The sequence below is a fragment of the Papilio xuthus genome, unplaced genomic scaffold, assembly GCF_000836235.2.
Source record: "Papilio xuthus unplaced genomic scaffold, Pxut_1.1 DF827756.1, whole genome shotgun sequence".
Lineage (NCBI taxonomy): Eukaryota > Metazoa > Arthropoda > Insecta > Lepidoptera > Papilionidae > Papilio > Papilio xuthus.
Window position 1 is genome coordinate 3543513 of NW_013530893.1, and position 22129 is coordinate 3565641.

The 22129-nt window shown below is 34.5% G+C and overlaps 1 protein-coding gene across 1 annotated transcript in view; it reads right to left on the reverse strand.

Annotated features, from left to right (window-relative positions):
- The window catches only part of LOC106116400 (uncharacterized), a 39789-nt gene that overhangs the window by 16672 nt on the left and 988 nt on the right, over positions 1-22129 (reverse strand). The window contains exons 2-47 of the mRNA XM_013310227.1: positions 21654-21804; positions 20965-21124; positions 20341-20598; positions 19232-19445; positions 18711-18864; positions 18019-18187; positions 17251-17418; positions 16707-16850; positions 15506-15605; positions 15162-15266; positions 14650-14772; positions 14285-14369; positions 12486-13973; positions 12098-12227; positions 11623-11733; positions 11031-11118; positions 10710-10776; positions 10383-10437; positions 10203-10256; positions 10023-10107; positions 9639-9668; positions 7570-7658; positions 7139-7181; positions 6741-6817; positions 6636-6660; positions 5970-6085; positions 5618-5660; positions 5209-5330; positions 5067-5103; positions 4559-4677; positions 4313-4352; positions 4113-4231; positions 3996-4047; positions 3849-3913; positions 2929-3562; positions 2753-2796; positions 2639-2675; positions 2511-2558; positions 2313-2404; positions 1862-1985; positions 1541-1630; positions 1195-1259; positions 1034-1088; positions 710-765; positions 491-512; positions 54-131 (exon numbers count right to left, since the gene is read on the reverse strand). Coding sequence (XP_013165681.1) covers positions 54-131; positions 491-512; positions 710-765; positions 1034-1088; positions 1195-1259; positions 1541-1630; positions 1862-1985; positions 2313-2404; positions 2511-2558; positions 2639-2675; positions 2753-2796; positions 2929-3562; positions 3849-3913; positions 3996-4047; positions 4113-4231; positions 4313-4352; positions 4559-4677; positions 5067-5103; positions 5209-5330; positions 5618-5660; positions 5970-6085; positions 6636-6660; positions 6741-6817; positions 7139-7181; positions 7570-7658; positions 9639-9668; positions 10023-10107; positions 10203-10256; positions 10383-10437; positions 10710-10776; positions 11031-11118; positions 11623-11733; positions 12098-12227; positions 12486-13973; positions 14285-14369; positions 14650-14772; positions 15162-15266; positions 15506-15605; positions 16707-16850; positions 17251-17418; positions 18019-18187; positions 18711-18864; positions 19232-19445; positions 20341-20598; positions 20965-21124; positions 21654-21804 — 6231 coding nt within the window. The remainder of the gene's footprint in view (positions 1-53; positions 132-490; positions 513-709; positions 766-1033; positions 1089-1194; positions 1260-1540; positions 1631-1861; positions 1986-2312; positions 2405-2510; positions 2559-2638; positions 2676-2752; positions 2797-2928; positions 3563-3848; positions 3914-3995; positions 4048-4112; positions 4232-4312; positions 4353-4558; positions 4678-5066; positions 5104-5208; positions 5331-5617; positions 5661-5969; positions 6086-6635; positions 6661-6740; positions 6818-7138; positions 7182-7569; positions 7659-9638; positions 9669-10022; positions 10108-10202; positions 10257-10382; positions 10438-10709; positions 10777-11030; positions 11119-11622; positions 11734-12097; positions 12228-12485; positions 13974-14284; positions 14370-14649; positions 14773-15161; positions 15267-15505; positions 15606-16706; positions 16851-17250; positions 17419-18018; positions 18188-18710; positions 18865-19231; positions 19446-20340; positions 20599-20964; positions 21125-21653; positions 21805-22129) is intronic.

Genomic DNA, 22129 nt, shown 5'->3' on the forward strand with positions numbered 1-22129 from the left:
AAAACCAAAATAATATTATTTTAAATAAATAAACGTTGCCTGTTTATACTTACGCGTCTTCATCTGGTGCCCACTGCGAAGATTGAAACGCCGATGTTTCTATTATGTCCGAAATTACTTTAGTGAGAACTCTAGTGAGAGAGAAAATACATTTGTTCAAAAATCTTATTTATATTCAATTATATGGAAAAAAATTAAAATAATTTAATTTATAGCATTTTGTTTCCAAACCAAAGATTCCCATTCCCCCGCAAGGTACATAAATTAGAAACATTCAATTATCCCACGTATTATATTCCATAAATAAACTTATAGACTGGACGTATTAAATTTTTTTTCCCCCATATTAACACAAATAAGCCTACTAAAGTCATTTCATTACTGTCTTCTTTATACATTTTCTATATTTATTTCTTCAGTAGATGATCGAGAAAGTTTTTTTCTGTTATAATTATAATTAAATCAAAAATATGTAAATTCAAACACTCACTTATCCTTCTGTGACTTCTTACCTGAAACAAAGATTATTTTTAAACAAATGAAAGCTAGCATTTTTCCTCTTCTAAAACAATAAAGAACAAAAATAGAAAGAAATAGAGCAGATAATCATTGGAGAGGGAAAATAATGGTACATTACATATTGTCTCTTTTTCTTTACTTTTTTAATTTCTTATGTAAATAAAAGAAAAAAATGTGTTTTTATACTCACGGCTTTGTTTCGCAATGTGGCATTTACTTCTCTTGTTGGAAGGACAGGAACAGCAACTGTAATAAATGAGTCTCAATTTGAATTTAACGGACATATAGTTCTTTTCAAATATCTCGGCGGCTCAAGGTTATTGGCGCGCTGCGCAGTCCCCCCCGCATTCCGCTACGCCCCAACACATAACATTGTGTTCTGTGCGCGCGAATTTAAGAGCCGCCAAGACATTTGAAAGTAGTAATTCCTATAGAAAAATCTTTGTATTATTGTATTTAGAATAGAAAGTAGGAATTTCAATAGTGCATAAGATTAGGGATAAGGATTACTTACGAGGATTTACTACACGAGACACGAGACGATTGCGATGACAACGATTTGTTGTCGGCTGAAAAAATATTAAGATTAATTAATATACTGAATGGAAAATATCACTAAATTTCGAACTCATGATTGTTTAATAGCCCCGAAGGAATTAATTGAAATAAACTTACAACAACCGTTGCAATCCATCGATGTGGGAACACCGTACGTGCGAGATGGTTCACGCTCGAATAACCTATACATATGAAGAAATAATTACCCTTAACTGAGGGTAGGCTCCGAGCCCCTCAGTGGGGACGTATAGTGAGCTGATGATGATGATGATGAAGAAATACATTTATAAGAATATTATTTATATTATAAAACTTTATAAACAATGAAGGGGTTGGATTACTTCTCTATCCAAAGTAAATTCGATTACCGTTTCCATAAACAAACATTTATCGTTGATATTCTTTTGAGTACTCTTATGCAAAATGTTATTTTTCTAATGTTTTTAATTAAAAAAAAAATTACTTAGATGTGGTAGTATAAACGCTTCGTCGCATCTCATGGCTCCACGAGTCACCAATCTCACTTTCACTTTGCACATTCCACGTGCAGGACCTATTAAAAATTACATCGATGTTCAAAGAAAACTCATCAACTACCTATATAATTCATTCCAACATACATTTTCACGGAAGCAAAATAATACTTTCGATTCACAATAAGCCGTCATTTCATAATATGACTAGTTACATTATAATTCTATCTCTTGTACCATGGTATGCGAACATAGTTTTTTTTCTTAATTGTGATAAAAGATAAAAAATAATATTTACTGGAAATACTCACGCCGATCTGGCTCGATTCATTCTGGGGTAGGAACTTGGCGTTGGAGCTGGAACCATTTTTGTATACGTCCTGCCTCCTCTCAGACTGCATCTAGACGTCGTTCTCACCTCATCCACAATTACATCTAAAACAATATAATTCAACTTGCAGCGTATTAATCAAAGGCTTCAAGAGAAGTAGGCTCCTGCATCCTCCGGCATCCTACTAGTACAGAAGACACTGTTATAACTTTACTTGTCTAAATAGTTGGATAATTTGAAATTTATAGCCTAAATTATTGGCTGTTAATTTCTTAAATTCTTGGGCCACATCTGACTCGAAGGACCACTAATTTATGTAGAGCATTTAAATGAGTCGTACGTAGTGTTTAATAGGGAAATAACGAGTTTGAACATCGAGTTTAATTCGTAGTAATAGTTTTTCTCGGGGCTTAAGTCCTAAATTTTCTTACCCACGTCCTCGTCCGTAGACATTCGCGTGTCCGACTTCATTTTCTTTAATTTTGGTGTTTTCAACATTGGTGATGGCGGACATTGACATGTTCTGATAAAATGAAAAGAAAAATTTAAAAGAACAACACGTCGTCAACTGCTAAACAATGTAAAATCACTAAACAATTTAATTTAAACGAATTGCATTAAAAACTTACGCTGTTTTTGTTTTTGGTTTTGAATTTTTAGACTTTTTTGCATCACCCCTGCAGAATAATGAAAATCTTTTAGGATTATTAATATATACCAAAATATACTTCAAAATTCATCAATATTCAGTACTTACTTTCCAGTCCCCTTTGATGCCTTTTTAGCAACCTCCGCTGTGAAACAACAACTGTTATTTCAAAAAAACTGTTATGAAAATGACAAAAAATATTGAAAAAATGTATATACTTACCACATTCACAGTCAACTTGTTCCGCAACATCTAAGCCACGCTTACTGTCAAAGTAAGGAACATCAATCAAAAATGATATAAACATGTTTAGAAAAAATTAAAAGTAATCTTTTGAAGATTTTCTGTCTTTTAACCGCTTATGAAAAGACAAATTAATAAAATAGCAGCTTACTTACGACGGTTTTCGAGGTTCTTCACGCATTTTGTTACGTTCCCGTCTACTTAATTCTTTCCGTTCTAATCTTTCAGGCACATTACCGGATACATTTTGAAAATCTCGACTATCTGGACCCAATAGCCTATCTTGACCGAGATAGCTTTCTTGGAATTCACGAGGTATGGTTCGGGAGTTACGTCTCTCGAAGTTAGCATATCGGTCATTACCAAGTAGTCTATCGTAGACTGGAGAAAATCTGTCGTAAGATGAAGGATATCTTTCATGGTCAGGGTTCCTATCGTATACTGAGTTTCGACTTAGGATTCTTTCAATATTTGAATTATTCAATTGTCTATCATTGCTGGGGTATCCATCGCGACTGGTGATCCGGCTTGCAATTCTTTGCGGGCTGGTGTACACATCGCGGCTATTCTTGCTAACTGGATTATCATTACTGGGACAATGGCGTTCAGTTTGAAAACAAGACTCGTAGTTGTCACTTTTATTAGTGCTAGAATTTTTCTCTGATCGTTTTCTAATCTTTGATAAACTATCTCGTTTTGGTACACCTTGTGTTATGCGATTTTCGAGTCTATTCCTATTATCTTCTCGTTGCAATCTACGTTTTCTTTCTTGTTCTAGTGCTTCATTTTCTAAAAACAAAACAAATCTATGAATATATATAATCAATTACTGTTCGTTAATCTCGCTAAAGCTCGAGAACGGCTGAACGGTTTTAATAACCGTAAAGCAGTAAAGCAATCTTGGTCTTGAAATGTTTGTGGAGGGTATGGAGAAAAATTCGAATTTTTCGGCGAGAACTAATTAAGTTTGTTTTTATTCCACGAATCGAGGGCAATTGCTAGTAATAGATAAATCACTGAGATATTTTGCTTACACAATTATTCTCAGAACAAACAATTTAGCGTAGAATCTTACCTTGACGATGCTTTTGATACTGCCTTTCCCACTCACTTCCCGCGTCTTGGTAATTATTTGTTCCACTAAAAAAAGAATACATAAATGTTTAAAGGAATGTAATTTTCCTAACGTGTCAGAAACTAAGGTAAACTAAATTAGACTTACCTTGTAGCTACTGTTCGTTGCCTCGTTTGGAATGATGAATTATGATCGTCACCTGAAAATACAAAAAGAACTATAAAACTGTATCAACTAGGCAGCAGTAGTAGATGGAAAAAAAACCTTTATTTCTTGGTGAGCCAAGACCTAAGGGTTCGGGATGGGTCGGCAACGAAGCTTCTTCTGGGCAATTAGTTTCATTGTTCGTAGGTCGGTATATATACGGTTTTTGATGGTTGGTCCTGTAAATTAAGATTAATTAATGCAATGTTATAAGTAATTTTAATTTATCATTATTTTGAGATAATATGCAATTAACTTACATTTGAGTTTTTCTCGGTGTATATGTGGATACCGTTTTATCTGTGGAAGATTTTAAAAAGATTAAAAATCGGATAATAAGTGTTCAATTTAAGGAAATCAGATTGTGATTTCATTCTTCCTCTACTTTTACATATTATAATTTCTATAAATTGTCGAAGTTGTCGAATTATGAAACATGATAAATTAATCTTAATTGGTTTAGAAAATTGCAAGATGAGAAGATAAAATAATCCGATATAACTTACTGAGTTCCATTTGCTTATGACATGTAGAGGATACATTTCTTCCTTGTAAATATTCTGTTGGTTGGATGCCTGTTTCTACAGGCCGATATACCGTCTCTACAAAATGACTGGAGCCGACCCTGTTATACAAAATATTATAAATTACTTCTAAAACATTTGAGAAAAATACAATACCGTTGTGAAACATCATAACAATTTTGTGGGCAAATACATAGACTTTTAAAAAGGCACTTTAAGTATAATTCGTTTCAAATATCTTGGCGGCTCAAGGTCATTGGAGCGCTGCGCAGTTCCCCCCGCATTCCGCTACGTCCCAACACATAACATTGTGTTCTGCGCATCGACTCGCGCGAATTTATAAGCCGCTAAGTTATTTGAAAACATTTACATATGGTGATTATAATTTTGACACATTATTACAGCTCCTCTTTTTCCACTTCTTTCAAAAGTGGTGCTTAGCTCAGATGAAATATTTGCTTATTTTATTAATATCAAAATGATAACTCACGCTGTATGTGTCTTGTTGTGCATTGGTGTTGTGTTTGCTGGAAAGAAATGATTGAAATTTTAGTATTATGAATTCTACGCCATAATCTTTAGGCCCTAAAATGTCACCAAAATAAAATAAATTATCAAATTAATTTACTTACTTATTTCATTTCTTTTTTGATGTATTATTGTGTGTGAAGTGTCAACGCTTTTATTAACTGTTTCCACCCTTTGCAGTGGCTCTGTGTTGCTGGGCTGTTCTCTAGATTTTTGTACGATGAGGCTATAAAATTAAAAAAATAATTAACATACAGAAAATCAGGTACATACATGTAATTATAATCATGTTTGTAATGGGTATATTAATGTATTATTTAAAAAGATGCATGGAAAGAGAAAATATTTACTTTCTGTGCATCCTCTCCTCCGTCGATTAAAGGTAGGCAGCGCATATGCAATTGCGTATGTCTATGGGCAACGGTCACTTCGCTATATCAGCGATTTCAGGTGGCCGCTTGCTCGTTTGCCACCTTATGAAATAAAAAATAAATAAAAAAAAATTGTACTTACAAAGACATACTTCTGATGTTAACTGTAGAGAGACTGTTGTTAGCTAAAACAAAAAAAATAACAATTAAAATTATGTTTAATATCAAAGCAGTTGGTACTTAAACTAGGGTAGCCAGGCTGAACTAATAGCCGGACATTTGGGTAAAAAAGCCGACAACCCGGACACCGTGTATTTTGGCTGGATAAGCAATCAAAAAGCCTACCCATGTCCACATTTATCCGGACGCCTGGCAACCCTATCTACACCAGACTACAAAGCGTTATTTAATGCTTAATTTGGTAACTAAAAAGTCTTAGACACATAGTACACATTACTATCATTTGAAATTGACCTTGTAAGTTTATTACTTACATGTTGATGTTGGATATTCTCTCCGATTCATTTCCAAAGTGGCCTGATTTGCTGCCGACGTCTTCGACAACTCTGGCTTTTGTACCAGCAACTCTCTTGTCTCACAGGAGGTATCCCTAGGAATCATCCATAAGCTAACAGTTGCAGTTGCAGACGGTAACATTGCAAATGTACCTTACATTTGCAATGTTACCGTCTGCAAACTTTAAGTAATGACATTGAATGTCGAAGACTAAGGTAAAGGAAGACCAAACAAAGTATGGAAGAATTGGGTGAATGAGGATATGCGTAAGAAGGGGTGAATTCAGATATGACAGCCGATAAAGATGTATACAAAGAAGCAAAAGGAGAAGGAAATCAATGAAGTAGTTTTTGAGTTTGAAACAAACCAGTCATTATTTGACTAACTCTTACAACACTAGCGTATGACAAATATCGTTTGTAGGTGTCTTTTTGGTAAGTAAGATAGGTGTATATATGGATGTTTGATAGAAGGTATCTTAAAAACGGCTACATGGATCTGGATTGAAATTTGGTATAGATGTAGAACATTGAACGAACAAATAGGCTAGTTAAAAAACTTTTTTTTAAATTCTGCACAGAAGTCGCGGGCAAAAGCCAATTGATTAAACCAATTAAAATAAAGAATGATAGGATAATACTTACAGCATAGGGCGTCGATTGACCGATTCTGCAATACCCAAAAAAAATATTGAAAAATAACTAGTTGAAATTTGAAACTAAACTAACATAGTTGAGAATGTGACTTACCAACTCGTTCTTGCTTAAATTCATAATTTGGGCAGTCGCCTTCTTCTTGATCGCAGACACCGTCACACTGGCAAGTTCTATCAAAGTAAACCAATATTAATAAAAACTTATATAAAAACGACTAAACCGGAGTTTCGAGCCTATAGGGCTGAGCGACGGGCCGCATCCGCGAAATAAAAGTCCCACTTACAGTGATGAAGGGCCCATGATGGGCTCAAAACAAGTCGGTGCCGCCACCGGACAATACATACATGAGTGTTTTAGCCGTTTTATATAAGTTTACAATATTAACAAATGCACTATATCAAAATCATTCGAGAACAAAACATGAATAGCGTTATTTTATCTTTAAATTACAATGAAATAAACACGAAAAAACCATGTATAATAAAACTTACGCCGATCTACGTTTCGGATGCACCGTTACAGCTTTACATTTACCTGAAATAAAACATATTTTTTATCACCTACATATATCTGGAAACCAAACAATAGAGCTTTCTCTCTCTCTTTAGTCTTATGACGCCCATTGCTGGGCATGGGTCTCCTCCAAATCGCCACGATGATCGATCCTATGCTACCCGCATTTAGGATACGTCCGCAACCTTGACCAGATCTTCGGTCCATTGCGGGAGGCCTGCCGACGCTGCGCTTTACGATACTATATTTCATTTTGGCTTTAATATGTATACTGGACACGAAATTTAATCACTTGATTTGTTATTAACCGACCCGCGTATTTGAGTTCGCAAGTCCGAGTTTTGATTATTTACTCTTGATAAAAACATAATTAAGAAAAGTAGTAAAATCAATAAAGAACAATAATTACCATCGTTTTCTTTACCATGTGTTTTTCTCATTTTCGCATCAAGCATACTCGAGTAAAAATCTCTTACCAAAGGCAGTGGATTTCGTAATCTGCAAGACATATTTTTTTTTATAATATAGTGGCAAAAGAGCATGCAGCCAAAAAAAAACGAAGCGAACGCTACTCAGCTTCCCGCTGCCGATCAAAAAGAGTATATTCCCTCCTCCGCTAAATCCACATCTCCTTCCCATCCCTTTTTAACAGGAAAAGGGTAGGAAGGGGAAGAGGGCTAAAATTAGACCTTCAGGACGCAAACTCATAAGACGAAACGCGGAATTAGTTACTGACGCGTCTTCTGTGTGGTAGTGGTATTGCACCGGTAGGCCCGACAAAATCGTGCTAAAGATGTTGACACTGTTATTTTAACTATGGACAATCTTCATGAAGATATTATCTCTACATACACTTGATATCTTCTGTTGCTCTGTTTTAAAATGAACGTAAGTAAAGTTCAAAATGATTTTATAAAATTTCAAACATAGTGAGAATTCTTAAATGTTATATTTTTATTAATTTAATGTAATCTATGAGACGAATAAAAAAAAAACAAAAAAAAATAATCAAGTTACGTACAATATATAGAGAATGTCAAATACATATTGAGTACACAAAATAAAGTTATTGGTATGAATTTTCAAATCATAGTAAAAAGGTCAGAATTTTTCAGGGTTATTGCGTAGCTATCTTAAGTTTAAAATTTTATATCGCATTTAATCCCAAAAATCAATTTAAACAACACAAACATAAGTTGTATACTTTTAAAATAAAGTGTTGCAGATATACAAATTATGAAAATTTCAACATAAAAATTCATTTCCTAAATAAAATTAGCTGCGAATAACGTAATAAAATTAATATTCAATAGAAATCAATAATAAACAATCGATAATTAACAAGCATAACACCTTAAATATTGATCCCATTTCAATGACGATTCCGCATATAATTTTTATCCGTTCTGCAGCATCAGATCCGTGAGGTATGAAGTTAGAAGAAAACAACAGCAAATGTTCACAGAATGTATTTAAATTACTGGAATAAAATTTTGAAAATTTGCGCAACAAACCTAATACATGACACCTCAGTTCTGACATTTTGATTGACAAGTTATTTTGAAAGTTCCGCTATCATCGTCAATGTCTTTAACAAATCTTTATAAAAAGGTTAAATTTTCGAACTCTTTATTTAAATTCCAACCTCTTTAGTGACTTCTCATTAAAATAAGGAAATATTAAGGACAGGAATAACCAAGATGTAAAGCTAAGTTAAAGTTGGTCAGTGATTGTGTCCGCTTTATTTGCGAGAGGACAAGAAAATAAATAAATTTGCGTAGCATCTACAGAGATATAAGAAATAATATACAAGAATTTCCTAGACTTTGGTTTTCACTGCCGAAATTCTCGTTAACAATATTAATCCTAACGTTAGGGCCTGCGTAAAATACAGTCTCTAATTACCCTGTTAAGCCTCTCTCCCAATAAAGCGATGGTAAAAATGGGGGGCGCCATAGAAATTACGAGGGATCGGGTAAAATAGCAATTCGCATTTTGTGACTTATGAAAAAATTTAATGGAAAAATTAGTAATTTGTATTTTGAAAATTACAATATTATTCCCAATTTTATTTACAGTAGGAAGAGGTTGTCTCTCTCAACAAGACCTCATCACATCTTGTTTAAACAGTTGCCAAAAAACCACCCCTCGTTACAAAAAAGTTTATTTAAAAATGGCGAAAGTTAAGTTACAAAATATTCTAAATCCGAAAATAAAACGTATATCGTAAACATGATGTATTTGCAGAGCTGATAACCGAAAAATTCTTTAAACTTTTGTCTTTCTATGTGTCCTATGTGTCCACAAAGTCGCATATGTGCTGGGTAACGTACCAAACGGCTGAACCGATTTTGAAAGGATTTGACGCGTAGACAGCTGATACATGCGGGCATATTATAAGCTACTTTTTTTGATAATTATTTCGCGTTGACGAAGTCGCGGGCTATATCTAGTTCAAAATTAAATCTTTACACTTACCTCAAATGTAAAAACCGATCAGACATTGCACTGTAAAACAAAAAATTAAATAACTAAGTCAAAACAAAGGTTAAGTTCATGAATTAATTTTATACATAAAATTAACAGAAAGTGATGTATCAGACGTAAATTTTATTTTTTTTTACGTTTCAACATAAAAATGTTGTCAGGAATTTTTTAGTAACCAATTTTTCACATTCTCGCGAAATGTTCGGTATTTTCGGCATGATCGATATATAGATTAGACGCGGATCTATAGATTTTTTTATTTTTTTTTCAATCTGTGTATTTAAGAACATTTCACAGTCATATTATACCGAATCATAATATCAAAACTAATGGTAATAATGTAAATAAAGTAGGAAAATGTATTAATAAACTTACTGTTTGATGGATTTCAATTTAATGCCGCGAACAGGCTTCGAGAGCATTTCAAATTCAGTTTTGAAATTAAACGTAACTGACGAAGCTGAAAACAATTATCATTTTACAATATCTATTTAATGTATTAAAACGTTTTTTTATTTAGTCCAAGAACAAATAAAAAAAACAACAGTTTCCTACCTAAATTATTAGGTTGATAATGTTTTAAATTGTTCAAATATTTCTTTGATATATCTGTAACAAAGACAAAGACAAAATATCTTTATTCATTATTTTATTTAAAAAACATAAGGCTTTTTTCTATCTTAGTTTTGACTACACTCTTGTGATTATATATTTCTCTGAATATAAAATAATTACCTTCTGAACTGCAGCAACAGCTATGGTATGGAGATGCTTCACTCTCACCCTTTAACTATAAAATTACAAACATTTTAACGTTTTTATTCTTACTTATATTAATTATATTATAAATGCGAACGTATATTTAAATGGATGGATGGATGTTTGTTTGAAAGTTTCTTAGAAATGGCTGAACGAATATTGATGAAATTTGGCACAGATGTAGAACATAGTCTGGAAAAAACACATTGGCTACTCATTATTTTTTTTATAATTCCGCGGACAGAGTCGCAAGACAGCTATCAGTAATAAATACGACAAACTTTTCAACGCATTTTTACTTACCGATTTCAAAGTTCCTTCTTCCTTTTTCAATAAATGTTTCGTTAGACCTCGGGTTTTAAATGCATCCCTGTTACAACAAACAAATTTAAATCTTTAACTTCTTACTAATATTATAAATGCGAATGTTTAGATGGATGTTTGTTTGAAGCTATCTGCAGAACGGCTGAACGGATCTGGATGAAAATTGACTTACATATAGAATATAGTCTGGATAAACACATAGATTACTAATTATTATTTTTTTAAATTCCGCGCGGACGGAGTCGCGGTTTACCGCTAGTGTATATCTTAAGCAATGTTAAAAAAGTAATGTTAACTTACGGCCAATCAATTTGATCGAATTCAGTATTTCCTATAGAACAATAATATCTTAAACTTCTAGACATGCCGTAGTCGGAGACAGAATTGGCTGAAAGTTGACAAATTATAGTCATTGCAGTAAAAAAAATAAAAGAAAAAAATATTATCATACCAGAATCGTTTTACTCATCTTTTACTAATCATTTTTCTGTCTAGACAAGTGTTTAAATCTTACTAATATTATAAATGCATATGTTTAGATGGATGGATGGATATTGCTAGAAGGTATCTCCAGAACGGCAGCATGGATCTCGCTGAAATTTGGCACAGATGTAGAACATAGTCTGGAAGAACACACGGGCTCCTTATTAAGTTTTAATTCCGCGCGTACAAAGTCGCGGGCGACAGCTAGTATTATTCTAAATTCTCCATCTAGGCTGTATCCGGTTTTCAGTAATCTAAAGAAAATTGTGATTGAAAATTGACTAAGCCATAGTCAACCAACCCGTACTTGGTTGACTATGGCCTAGTCACCCCTAACTTAGGAAAGGCTCTGAGCCCCTCTGTGGGGACTTATAGTGAGCTGATAATGAAAGCAAATTGTAGAACCTACCTGCTCTCTTTGCCTTCATGATTGTTCTTAATGAAAAGGAGGAAGTATTTGGAAGCAATGAATAGTAATTATTAAACCATTTATGCGTCACTAAGGATTTCGCGGTTTTCCCTGTCGAAAGAAAATATTTCCATCAACAATTTAGTACGTATATTACTACAGTCAGGGCCCTTGACGGTGTGTGGCCGCGTGTCCAACGACGGCCATGGACATCAGCAATACCAGAGGAACCGCAGATGCGTTGCTGGCCTTTGAGATGACGATACTCTCTCTTCTTGAAGGACCCTAAGTTGGTTTGGAAATACCGCCGAGGACAGACCATTCCACAACGCGGCTGTGCGAGGCAGGAATTTTTACGCAAACCGCACGATTGTGGATTGCCAGCCATCGAGACGGTGTGTACGGGGCTTTAAATAATATACATAGAAAACTATTGAATAGACCTAACAATTTTTTAATACTAAACAACTATTACCGGTATTTTCTGCTGTTGTGATGGTCATTTTCTTTGAATTTGATTTTAATTCAATATCTGTTTCTTGTCCAGCTATTACATCTTCAATTGCGTTAATCAGTTTCGTATTGTTTTTCTTCTTTTGTTTGACCTGAAAATGTTACATTTCGTTATATACAGGGCCGGTTTTAGCATTCTGCGGCACCCAGAGGGACACTTTTGTGGCGCCACATTTTTTTGGTTTCAGGGGAAATCTTCCAACGATATCTTAGGGGTTGCCGCAGTCGCCCCTTTTTTACCCGAGTCTGGCCCTGGCCTCAAGCCTCTTATGCCCACTGCCCTGGGCGATTGCCCTAATTATTTAAAAACGATTTAAATTAGAAGACAGATTTTAATAAAAGTGTCTTACTTTAGAAATATTTACAACATCGACCATTTTCGATCCAGAATGAAGTTTAAGTCTGTGCAAACTTTTAGCTGAATTAGTTCTAAATATTTTCCTCTTTTTCAATTCCAAATGATTCGATTTACTAAATTGTGTTTTCTTCCAATCCTGTTGGCCGATGTATTCAGACAGTCTATAAATCCTAGCAGCCTCGTCATCCTTATCTCTCTTTGTGTTTTCATCACTTTTACGACTTGACGAGTGACTATTCTTTTTTCTTTTCTTGTGATTAGTTTTCTGGGATCGAGGCGATGCTTTCTTGTTATTTCTGAACATTTTCTTAAAAACTGAGCACGGGGTGAAACTAAATTTTCTATGCCGACAGAAGCAAAGCCTACGCATCCTCTTGATACAACGACAAGTACTTTTACTCTCAGGCTTATTTGGTTCTTGCTTATCACCCTGACCTGATGCATTATTATCATTGCCTTCGTTATTTTTAGATACTTCTTCTTTGTTAGATTCATCCTGAGGTGTTTTACTTGTTTTTTTATTGTCCAATGTTTGCTTAGAATTTGATTCTGATTTACTGGATTTTATAAAACACGAACTTTTACAATAATCAGATATATTCTGTGGTTCGATAAAGTTATAATCACAGCTACAATAATCAGTTTCATTTGCGAATAAACGAGAATTACTTTTTCTATCTTTGCTACTGCATCGGAAAATGCTTTTGTAATTATGTCGTAAGTTCTTGGCTATTTTATTAGAATGTGCCACTCTAGAAACTGTTAGAGAACTGGATTTAAATTTTATCACATAGTAACTAGATTTTGGGGATGGATAGTCACTGCAACCTGTTAATACGTCATGGAAATTATTTCTGGTACTACATCTATATTTAGAATCACTCAATGAAGTTAAGCTTGTTGATAAGAAATTCAATCTACGAAATTGCATTTTGTTCACTTTATTTCTCAGATAATCCATAATATATGGCTTTAGTTTCATTTCCTTTGTCTTTATTTCGTTTTTCCTTTTATATTTCAAATTATCTCCAGCGTCGTTGTACTCCGAGAAAAGTCTTTTTAAATCATTGTTTTCTTTATTACCTTTTGAATTTTTAGGGACATAATTATTGAGTTTGGAATTCACATTGTGTTTGGATATTCTCCATTTTTCTACTTTTTCGTCCATACTTGTTGGATAATATGTGCTACTAGGATATAAATTATTGTACTGTTTACTAGATACAGTTAAAGGCATCAAATTTGTTTCAAATTTCATATCAAATTGGTAACCATTATTGAAATGTCCAATTATATTTGCTTTTCTTTGGTTCCCATTCAATTCAGCAAGTGGACGTCTACCATTCTTATATGTTAGCGAATCCTCTTTAACATAGTTACTTTTTGTTTGAGTTAAAAAACAATCTCTTGTATCTATTTGCTTTTTCGGCAACAATTCAAACCGTTCACAAATCTTTTTCGGTTTGTTAATAATATTTTTCTGAAATTATATAATTTTCAATCGCACACAAATTGTCAAAAATTAGGAATTAGCATAGACTACATCTATGGAATTTTTAGACTACAGTACACAAACATTCTATAGTGCAACTAGCTGTCGCTCGCGACTCCGTCTGCAGGGAATTAAAAAACTTAGTAGCCTATGTGTTCTTCTACACTATGTTCTACATCTAAGACAAATTTTCAGCGTGATACGTTCAGTTATCCGGAGAACCTTTAACCAAATATCATGCAAACATTGACATTTATAATATTAGTAACATTTATAGAGTGAGGAAGCCAGGAACTTACGGCGTGTCTAAAATTTGTAACATCTTCAGCATCCATTAGTTCATCGAAATCCTGACAATCACTATTACTATCTTCAGAAGAACCTCTGTATAAGAAAAATATTTATCAAGTACAAATTTTTAAGGAAAATATGACATCATAAACTTATTTAAAAACGGCTTAACACTTGCGTATATCGGTGGCGGCAGCGATTATTTTCAGGCCCATCGGGGGCCCTTCATCAGGGTGAATGGGACTGGTATTATTTCGAAGAAGCGGCCCTCAGCTCACTTGAAGGGCTTCCGGTGGGTTCGAAACTAGTCGGAGCCGCCGGACGAATATTCGTGAGCCGTTTTTATATAACTTTAAAAGAAGACAATACTTACTTTTCTAAACTAACATCACTCAAATCACCGTAGTCCGCGGGATTCAAGCAAATTGTACACAATTGTCCTAAATCATTGAAGCAATGTTCGCAATATACACCTGGACATTTAGGAGTATCACATCTAAAATTAAATAAAAAAAATATTTATATTAATACTAGTTGCACCCCGCGACTCCGTCTTCGCGGAATTAAAAAATAACTCAATTAGTAGCCTACATGTTCTTCCAGATTATATTCAACATCTGTACCAAATTTTAGCGAGATCCATGCAGTTGTTCTGAAGATACCTTGTAACAAACATCCATCCAACCATATATTCGCATTTATAATAGTGAGATGAAATATGCGAACAATAGAATATAGACATGACTCAACTATGCGCGGCTAGATACCATAGGAACAGTGCGTTTTTATTACAATCTACTAGAAGTGAACAATTTAAAAGAATGCAGTTTTCTTTAAAAAAAACCCAACACACAATTAGTATAAACATTTTCATTGAATATATACCTGATAAGTTTCGAATCCAATTTATTTGGCTCCTCAAAAGTTCCACAGAGCAAACAATTTGGTTCTTTTGGTAATGTTCCTAGTAAACAACGTAGCCACCAGCATCTAATATAAATAAAACTAAAATAATACTGCTACAAATTACATATAGACTTATAAAACAGAAAGACAAGACACAATTTTTTTTGTACTCGATTGCTAAAATGGGAAATAAAAAAATACAAAAAGTCACAACAAAATCTATCATTAACTTTTATTATTTCTTTAGTCTACATATCATTTCCTTGTAAAAAAAATGCTGAAAGTAGATGTCGTTTGGTATTGTCAGTACTAAAATAACTTACGGCAAAATAGAATCCAGCCATTCTACAAAAGTTAGGTTATCTTTATTAAAATATTTATATTCTTTATGCAATTTTCTTCTAGCGAACTTCATGAAACCACCTTAAATATTAAATTTAATTAAAACAAACTAAAATATGTTATTTTACAAAAAACAAACATCACTACTAAGAGCTATATAAAAGAGAGAGAGAAGAGACAAGAGTGAGAATAGCTATAGGCTGCATTTTGTAAGTTTTATTCATGATGTTATATATTTTCGAACTGCGTTTACTGTCTTTACAAAATAAAAAGATTATTCAAGTACTAAGAGTAACATCGCATCGCAGTATGGGAGACGAGAACCCGCGTATAAAAATTGCTTTACCTATATTAGTTATGTAGAACCCTTATTTTTATTTTCTTTAAATATAACTAATCACTTTATAAATATATCTAATACATAATATAACATAAAACATCACTATAGCACTTCAAGCGACCCATTAAACCGGTGGAAGGGAAACTAAGGATATAGAGCGTGAAATTCATCCAACGTTGTTGAATATTCAGAGTAATTTTGTAATAAAATCATATCTAAACACGAACAGTGTCACAAAGTACGTCATACATTTATATATATAATTCTTCTGTGAGTGTGTATGTCACTGAACTTCTCACAAACGACTGGACCGATTTTGATGAAATTTTTTGTGTTTTCAAGGGGATCTGGGAATGGTTTGGATTCACAATTTTCATCAAATATTCACTTCATATTAATTTATTCAAATTAAAGACGTGTAGACAGGACAACGTCTGCCGGGTCCGCTAGTTTCATGTAATATTATTATATACAGTTGAAATTAAATATTGAATAAACGAGGATTGGAAAAGCCAGAAAACTCTATAAGAGAGTCATTGTTCAGTTCTGACGGACGACCTACATAAGGGTGAAACTCGAGTTAGAGAGAAATCTCTCTAATCGAGAAAAACGCGGTCTCTTGGACTCCCGTTCACCCAAGTTATCCTGTATGTACTCATAACCAGAAGGTTAACTAAGGATATAAAAGTAAAAAACAAAAAAAAAACAAAATCGGAGCACCAACGGCGGAGTTACTCGGTAACACACATTAAAAAAACATACAGACGAATTGATAACTTTCTTCTTTTTGAAGTCGGCTAAAAACAAGATTTTTAGTTACCTAATAATAGTTTAAAACTTACCTCTACTCTTCAATATATGATTGTAAAGCCACAACGCTCTAGCTTTCGCTCGTTCTGGTCTATAATGTCCCATTATAACGTGACTCAATCGTAACCCATAAGGCTCAAATAGAGCAAAGAACCATAGAAGAAATATCAGTACACCTGTTGAGAAAAGACTTTTATGGCTAGAGGTAGAAGACCAAAGTAAATTTAACAGTGGTAGAGTTCGCTTTGACATCTTCGCACGAATTGGACTCGCCCGGTGAAATACTACGACCACACAGAAGACAGGCGTCAAGTCAACAGTCTGATGAGTGAGCGTCCCGGAGGCCTAATTTTAGTCAATTTTCCTTTCCCATCTTCTTCCTTACAGTAGGATGTAAAGTGGAAGTGGATTTTCTGGGTGATAGGATAAATGAAAAGGGAAAATATCATATTTCTGTGCATCCTTCGCCTCTGCAAATGTGTATGGGCAACGGTCGCTTCGCTATTTTAACGATTTCAGGTGGCCGCTCGTTTGTTTGCGATAACCTTGATATAAAAAAAAATCTTGTTTTCTTACCTATTTGTGTATATCGGTACAAATCCGGCGGGTCAGGGTTGGGTAGACAAGAGACAGTGGAAGATGGATGTGCGGATAGAGGTAGGGTCAGGAATCCGATCAAAGAACGTAGCATTTCTGCCACTGGGCCACTTCCAGATACATGAACACCTGCATTTGTTGGTCCCGCTAGAAAAATCAATGGGAAGTATACGTAGTTAGTAAATTAACATTCAAAGATTCAGACTAAACGACACTTCGGGATGGAATAAGAATCGAATGGCCTCCATTGGCCTACATACCGCACTCAAAGTGGGTTAATGAATACTTAAACATTAGCTTAGTTTTGATTTCTTTTGCTAAATCTACATTAGTTAAAGTAGCACTTAAGATTTCAATTTGGCTTTGTCCAACTAACCATAACTGAACTTAATATTTGCCTTACTCAATAAATGAAACTCATAACATTACTAAAAACGGTATTAATTATTTAAAAAAAAATAATTTTAGCATAATTCAACAATAGATCAAATAGCGAAGATACAACCGAACATCTAACTTATCTTACTTTCATTATAAATGCTAATGTTTAGATGGATGGTTGTATGTATGAAGGTAAGGATCGGCTCAACGGAAATCGTTGAAATTTGGAAAAGATGTAGAACATAGTCTGAAAGAACACATAGGTTATTTGTAGTTCTTTATTAATTCCTCGCAGTCGGAGTCGCGGACGACAGCTAGTTGTAAAATTCAACAACCCGTTGATATCTGTTAAAAGGTTGAACTTACGTTGCAAAGGCGTTTGGAATCTCTCATGATATCGTATCGTCATCAACACCCAGTACAGACTATAATCGGCTGCCATGTGGATAAGCAGCTTAAATGTCGTGATCACCATGTGAACTATAGACCGAGTTAGGTAGACTTTCTCTGATGCTAATAATCTGAATGAAGTTGTCTGTAAAATATACACAAGTATAAAAGACGACTCGATACTTAAATAAGGCCCTTCATAAACAAGGCAACGTAAATCTTCGAAACACGGCAACTACAGCTGAGAAACTCTTTCTCTCTTTTCTGTAGCTATGATCTTCAAGATGGCAGAGCAACTGTTGACGTTGCCTGTACTGACCGAATAGACGCGGGTTGATAATTCAACGTTGTGTACGAAGCAAGCACAACATTCTCGCGTCGCGACCATATAATATTGGTTTCGACGATTTACTTTGTTTTGTGTATGAAGGGTCTCAGATTGAACTTTCTTATTCATCAATCAAAAGAGTCATCGCTAATTAAGTTGATATTTAGAACAAAACATAATGATTACAATCTGATATTTTGGGTCATTTAATAACTAACCAAATCAATAGTATAGATTTTTGTATCATTGTGTACTCTGTTAAATGTTTTACTTCATATTATATTTGGTCGACTTATTGGTCTTAAGCATTTGCTATATAATGTTAGGAGAGTACACTCACAGTGATATATTTGGCTTTCTCTCGGCGATTCAACGGGAGGACCGTTTCTTTGCCTTCTTTAAGCCTTTCAAAATCCAAGTTACGAAGCTCTTTAGTAATATAACGATTGTCGAAACGAGATCTAGTGTCGTACATGTGTTGGTACTTTTTAGCTCTGTAAGATTTTTAACATCAAATTACTGGTTCTAAGTTAAATAATCTTACTAATGTTATAAATGCGAATGTTTAGTCGAATGCATGTTTGTTTGAAGGTATCTTCGGAACAGCTCAAAGGATCTTGATGAAATTTGGCACACATCTAGAACATAGTCTGGAAGAACACATAGGTTAATAATTAATTTATTTATCACACACGGACAGAATCATGGATGGTTATTAGTAAAATATAAAATTGATAATGTCAGATGTAATTGATATTTTAGTAGTATTACGGTGCATCAGCCAAAAATCTGTGAGACATTAGCCGACCACAAAATTATGGGTCTAAAGAAGAATTAAGTAGCGAAGTTCTACCAACTCACCTAAAAATAATAAGTAATAAAAACAAGCTAGTGACGCAAGAGCTCCAAGACAACCAAGTCAGCAATGGGTCTGCTCTGTTCCTGATCTCAGTAACAATACCAGCCGCGACCTGACTAGCGGAGCGACTAGCATTGCTACTGAACGAATACGAATGATGGACGTGGATCTTAACGCAGAGTAATGACTGGACACGTTTAGCGAAGCTCTTGAATTCTGAACAGAGACATTAAATAGAATTTTCAATGTTGGTTGAGAAATCTCATAAACACATAAAAGATTGCTAAATGTAGCCTTGCTAAGGATATGCAGATTTCCACAATCTTGTTAATTCATCGATTGTCTGTAAATAGTCTGATACCTCCCCCATCAATCGTCCCTTCCCATTTTATCTAAGTAAAATTAACCAGATTGTTGGTGAATCTTGTAAAATTTAAAACCATCACTGTGTTATCTTGTTACTTAAGTATTATAAACTTTATGGCCCCATGATCAATGCATTATCGTAAAAAATAAACTATTAATTATTCCTTAAAATTTCGTATTGTTAGGAAGAAAATCCGACACTGTGACGGTGTACTGGCGCAACACTAGCCTTACTAAAATGCTGTCGTTTTTGTCCCTTGAACCAGTCATTCTGACACTTGATTTGGTAACGAAAGCGCACCATTCGCACCAGAGGATTCTAAGTAATCTATATACATTAAAGAAAGTCGTGTTGGTTACACTATAACTCAAGAACGGCTTTACCAATATGGCTGAAAAATGGAGAGGAGGTAGCTTAGAGCCAGGAGACGGACATAGGATACTATTTATTCACTTTTTTCGTATTTATAGCTTGAAGAGCTGCTTTTGAATTTAACTTACTAACATTATTAATGCGAATGTTTAGATGGATGTGATGTGTATGGATGGATGGGTGTTTGAAGATATCTCTAGAAAGGCTGAACGGATCTCGATTAAATTTGGCATACATATAGAACATAATCTGAAAGAACACATAGGCTACACTAATTAAGTTTTTTTTTTTTTATATCCACGCGGACGGAGTTACGAGCGACAGCTAGTAATGTCTAAAAGTATTAAGAAACAAAACAGAACTAAAACTTACTTCTTTTCATTGTGGCAATAATAGTAGTCCTAGTATAATCAGCAATTTCACATATTCTTCTGAATCGTTTCAAAGATTGGCATGAGACTTCAGCCAGATAATCAAAGTTAAAGAACCTTGGTACTTTTGATCGTAAAATCCTATTGCTACCACCTAGGTTCAACATACGGACGCAATGTTGGTACGGCGTTCCTAACTTTTGGTTACATTTCTTCGTGATAGAATTCAACCATGGAAAGGATGATTCTAGAACGTTAGCTGGAATGATTTTAGAAATTTCGTTTCAACATAGCCATTACAAATAGCAATCAAGAAGAACAAAGTCTTAACAAAATCAATAAAACGTGTTAGAATATGTAAGTGCAAGAGAAGTCAATTAAAACGTAAAATGATTGCGATTAAATCTTACTATGTTACTAATATTATAAATGCGAATGTTTGAAAAGATGGATGAATGGATGTTTGTTTGAAGGTTGAAGAACGGCTGAACGAATCTGATGAAATTTGGCATACATATAGAACATAGTCTAGAAGGACACATATGCTACATAGTAAGTTTTTTAATTCCGCGCCGACCCAGTCGCAGACGACCGCTAGTGATGACGATAAAAGCGTATCACTTACCAATACTAATCACCAATCGATGTGTCGTAACTAGTGTAGTTTTTAGTTTCTTTGCGATGCCTTTTATACCTTCCGTCATTGTCTCTATCCAATCTTTCATGGCGTTAAATGGATTCTTTATGGAATCTGTTATATCCTTTACGCTTGTCTTTATTTGTTCCTAATAAGAAAAATACTTTATAGTTCCAAGAGAACAGAGTCTGATCAGCGGGGCTAGACATTTGCTCTGAAGCGATTCGATAACGAACTTCAAAAATGTATAGAATCGTCAAATAACTTTGAATGAGTAATAATTGTTGCGCCTCAGTTTCATACATTTTCGAAATTCGCTATGGAATCGCCTCGAAACGATTGCACTTTGTCTTGCCAGCTATGTCTACGTCGTAGTGAAGGTCTACAATGTTTTTTTAATAGCGGAAAAATACGTGTGATTGACTAAAAAGTCTAGGAGCTAACAATGGGTGACCACAACGGAACAGATAAGTATAGTTCATTTCAAATAACTTGGCGGCCCATTTGCATTTCGCTACAACTAAAATTGTGTTCTGCCCAGTGACTTCGCAAAGTTAAGAAGAGCCAAGATATCTAAAAAGTACTATACACAATCGAATAACATTAGTCTACTCATTAGGCCAGTAAGCAATGTATGCGTTCATACAGGAATTTCAGTATGTATTTTGAATGATTACCTGATGACAAGCCATAGATTCTGATAACACTTCAGAGTTCTTCAATGTGTTTGTCGCAGGGCCTGTCAGTATCAGCACTAAAGCATAGCAGGTCAACGTATATCTCCCAACACGGGAGAAGAATTGCGGTATCAGTAGAAATACAAGACATCTATGGAAGTAGAATTATAATTACTATTTGATATGATTTCCTAACACTAGTTCGGGAATAGACACACCAGACAACAGACATCCAACCTCGTCCGTGGCTTGGATAGTTATGACCTCGCGATATACCCATTTTTAACAATGGTAAACGTTAACAACATCTATTGCACGAGTAGGCCACCTTGACCGGTAAAATACCACGACCACACAGAAGATGCACAGAAGACACAGGCTTGAAGTGGAAGTAATGCTACGCTTCGTCTGATGTGTGATGGAGGATTTAGTCCCTAACCCTTCCCACCCTTTTCTTATAAGTAAATGATGGGAAG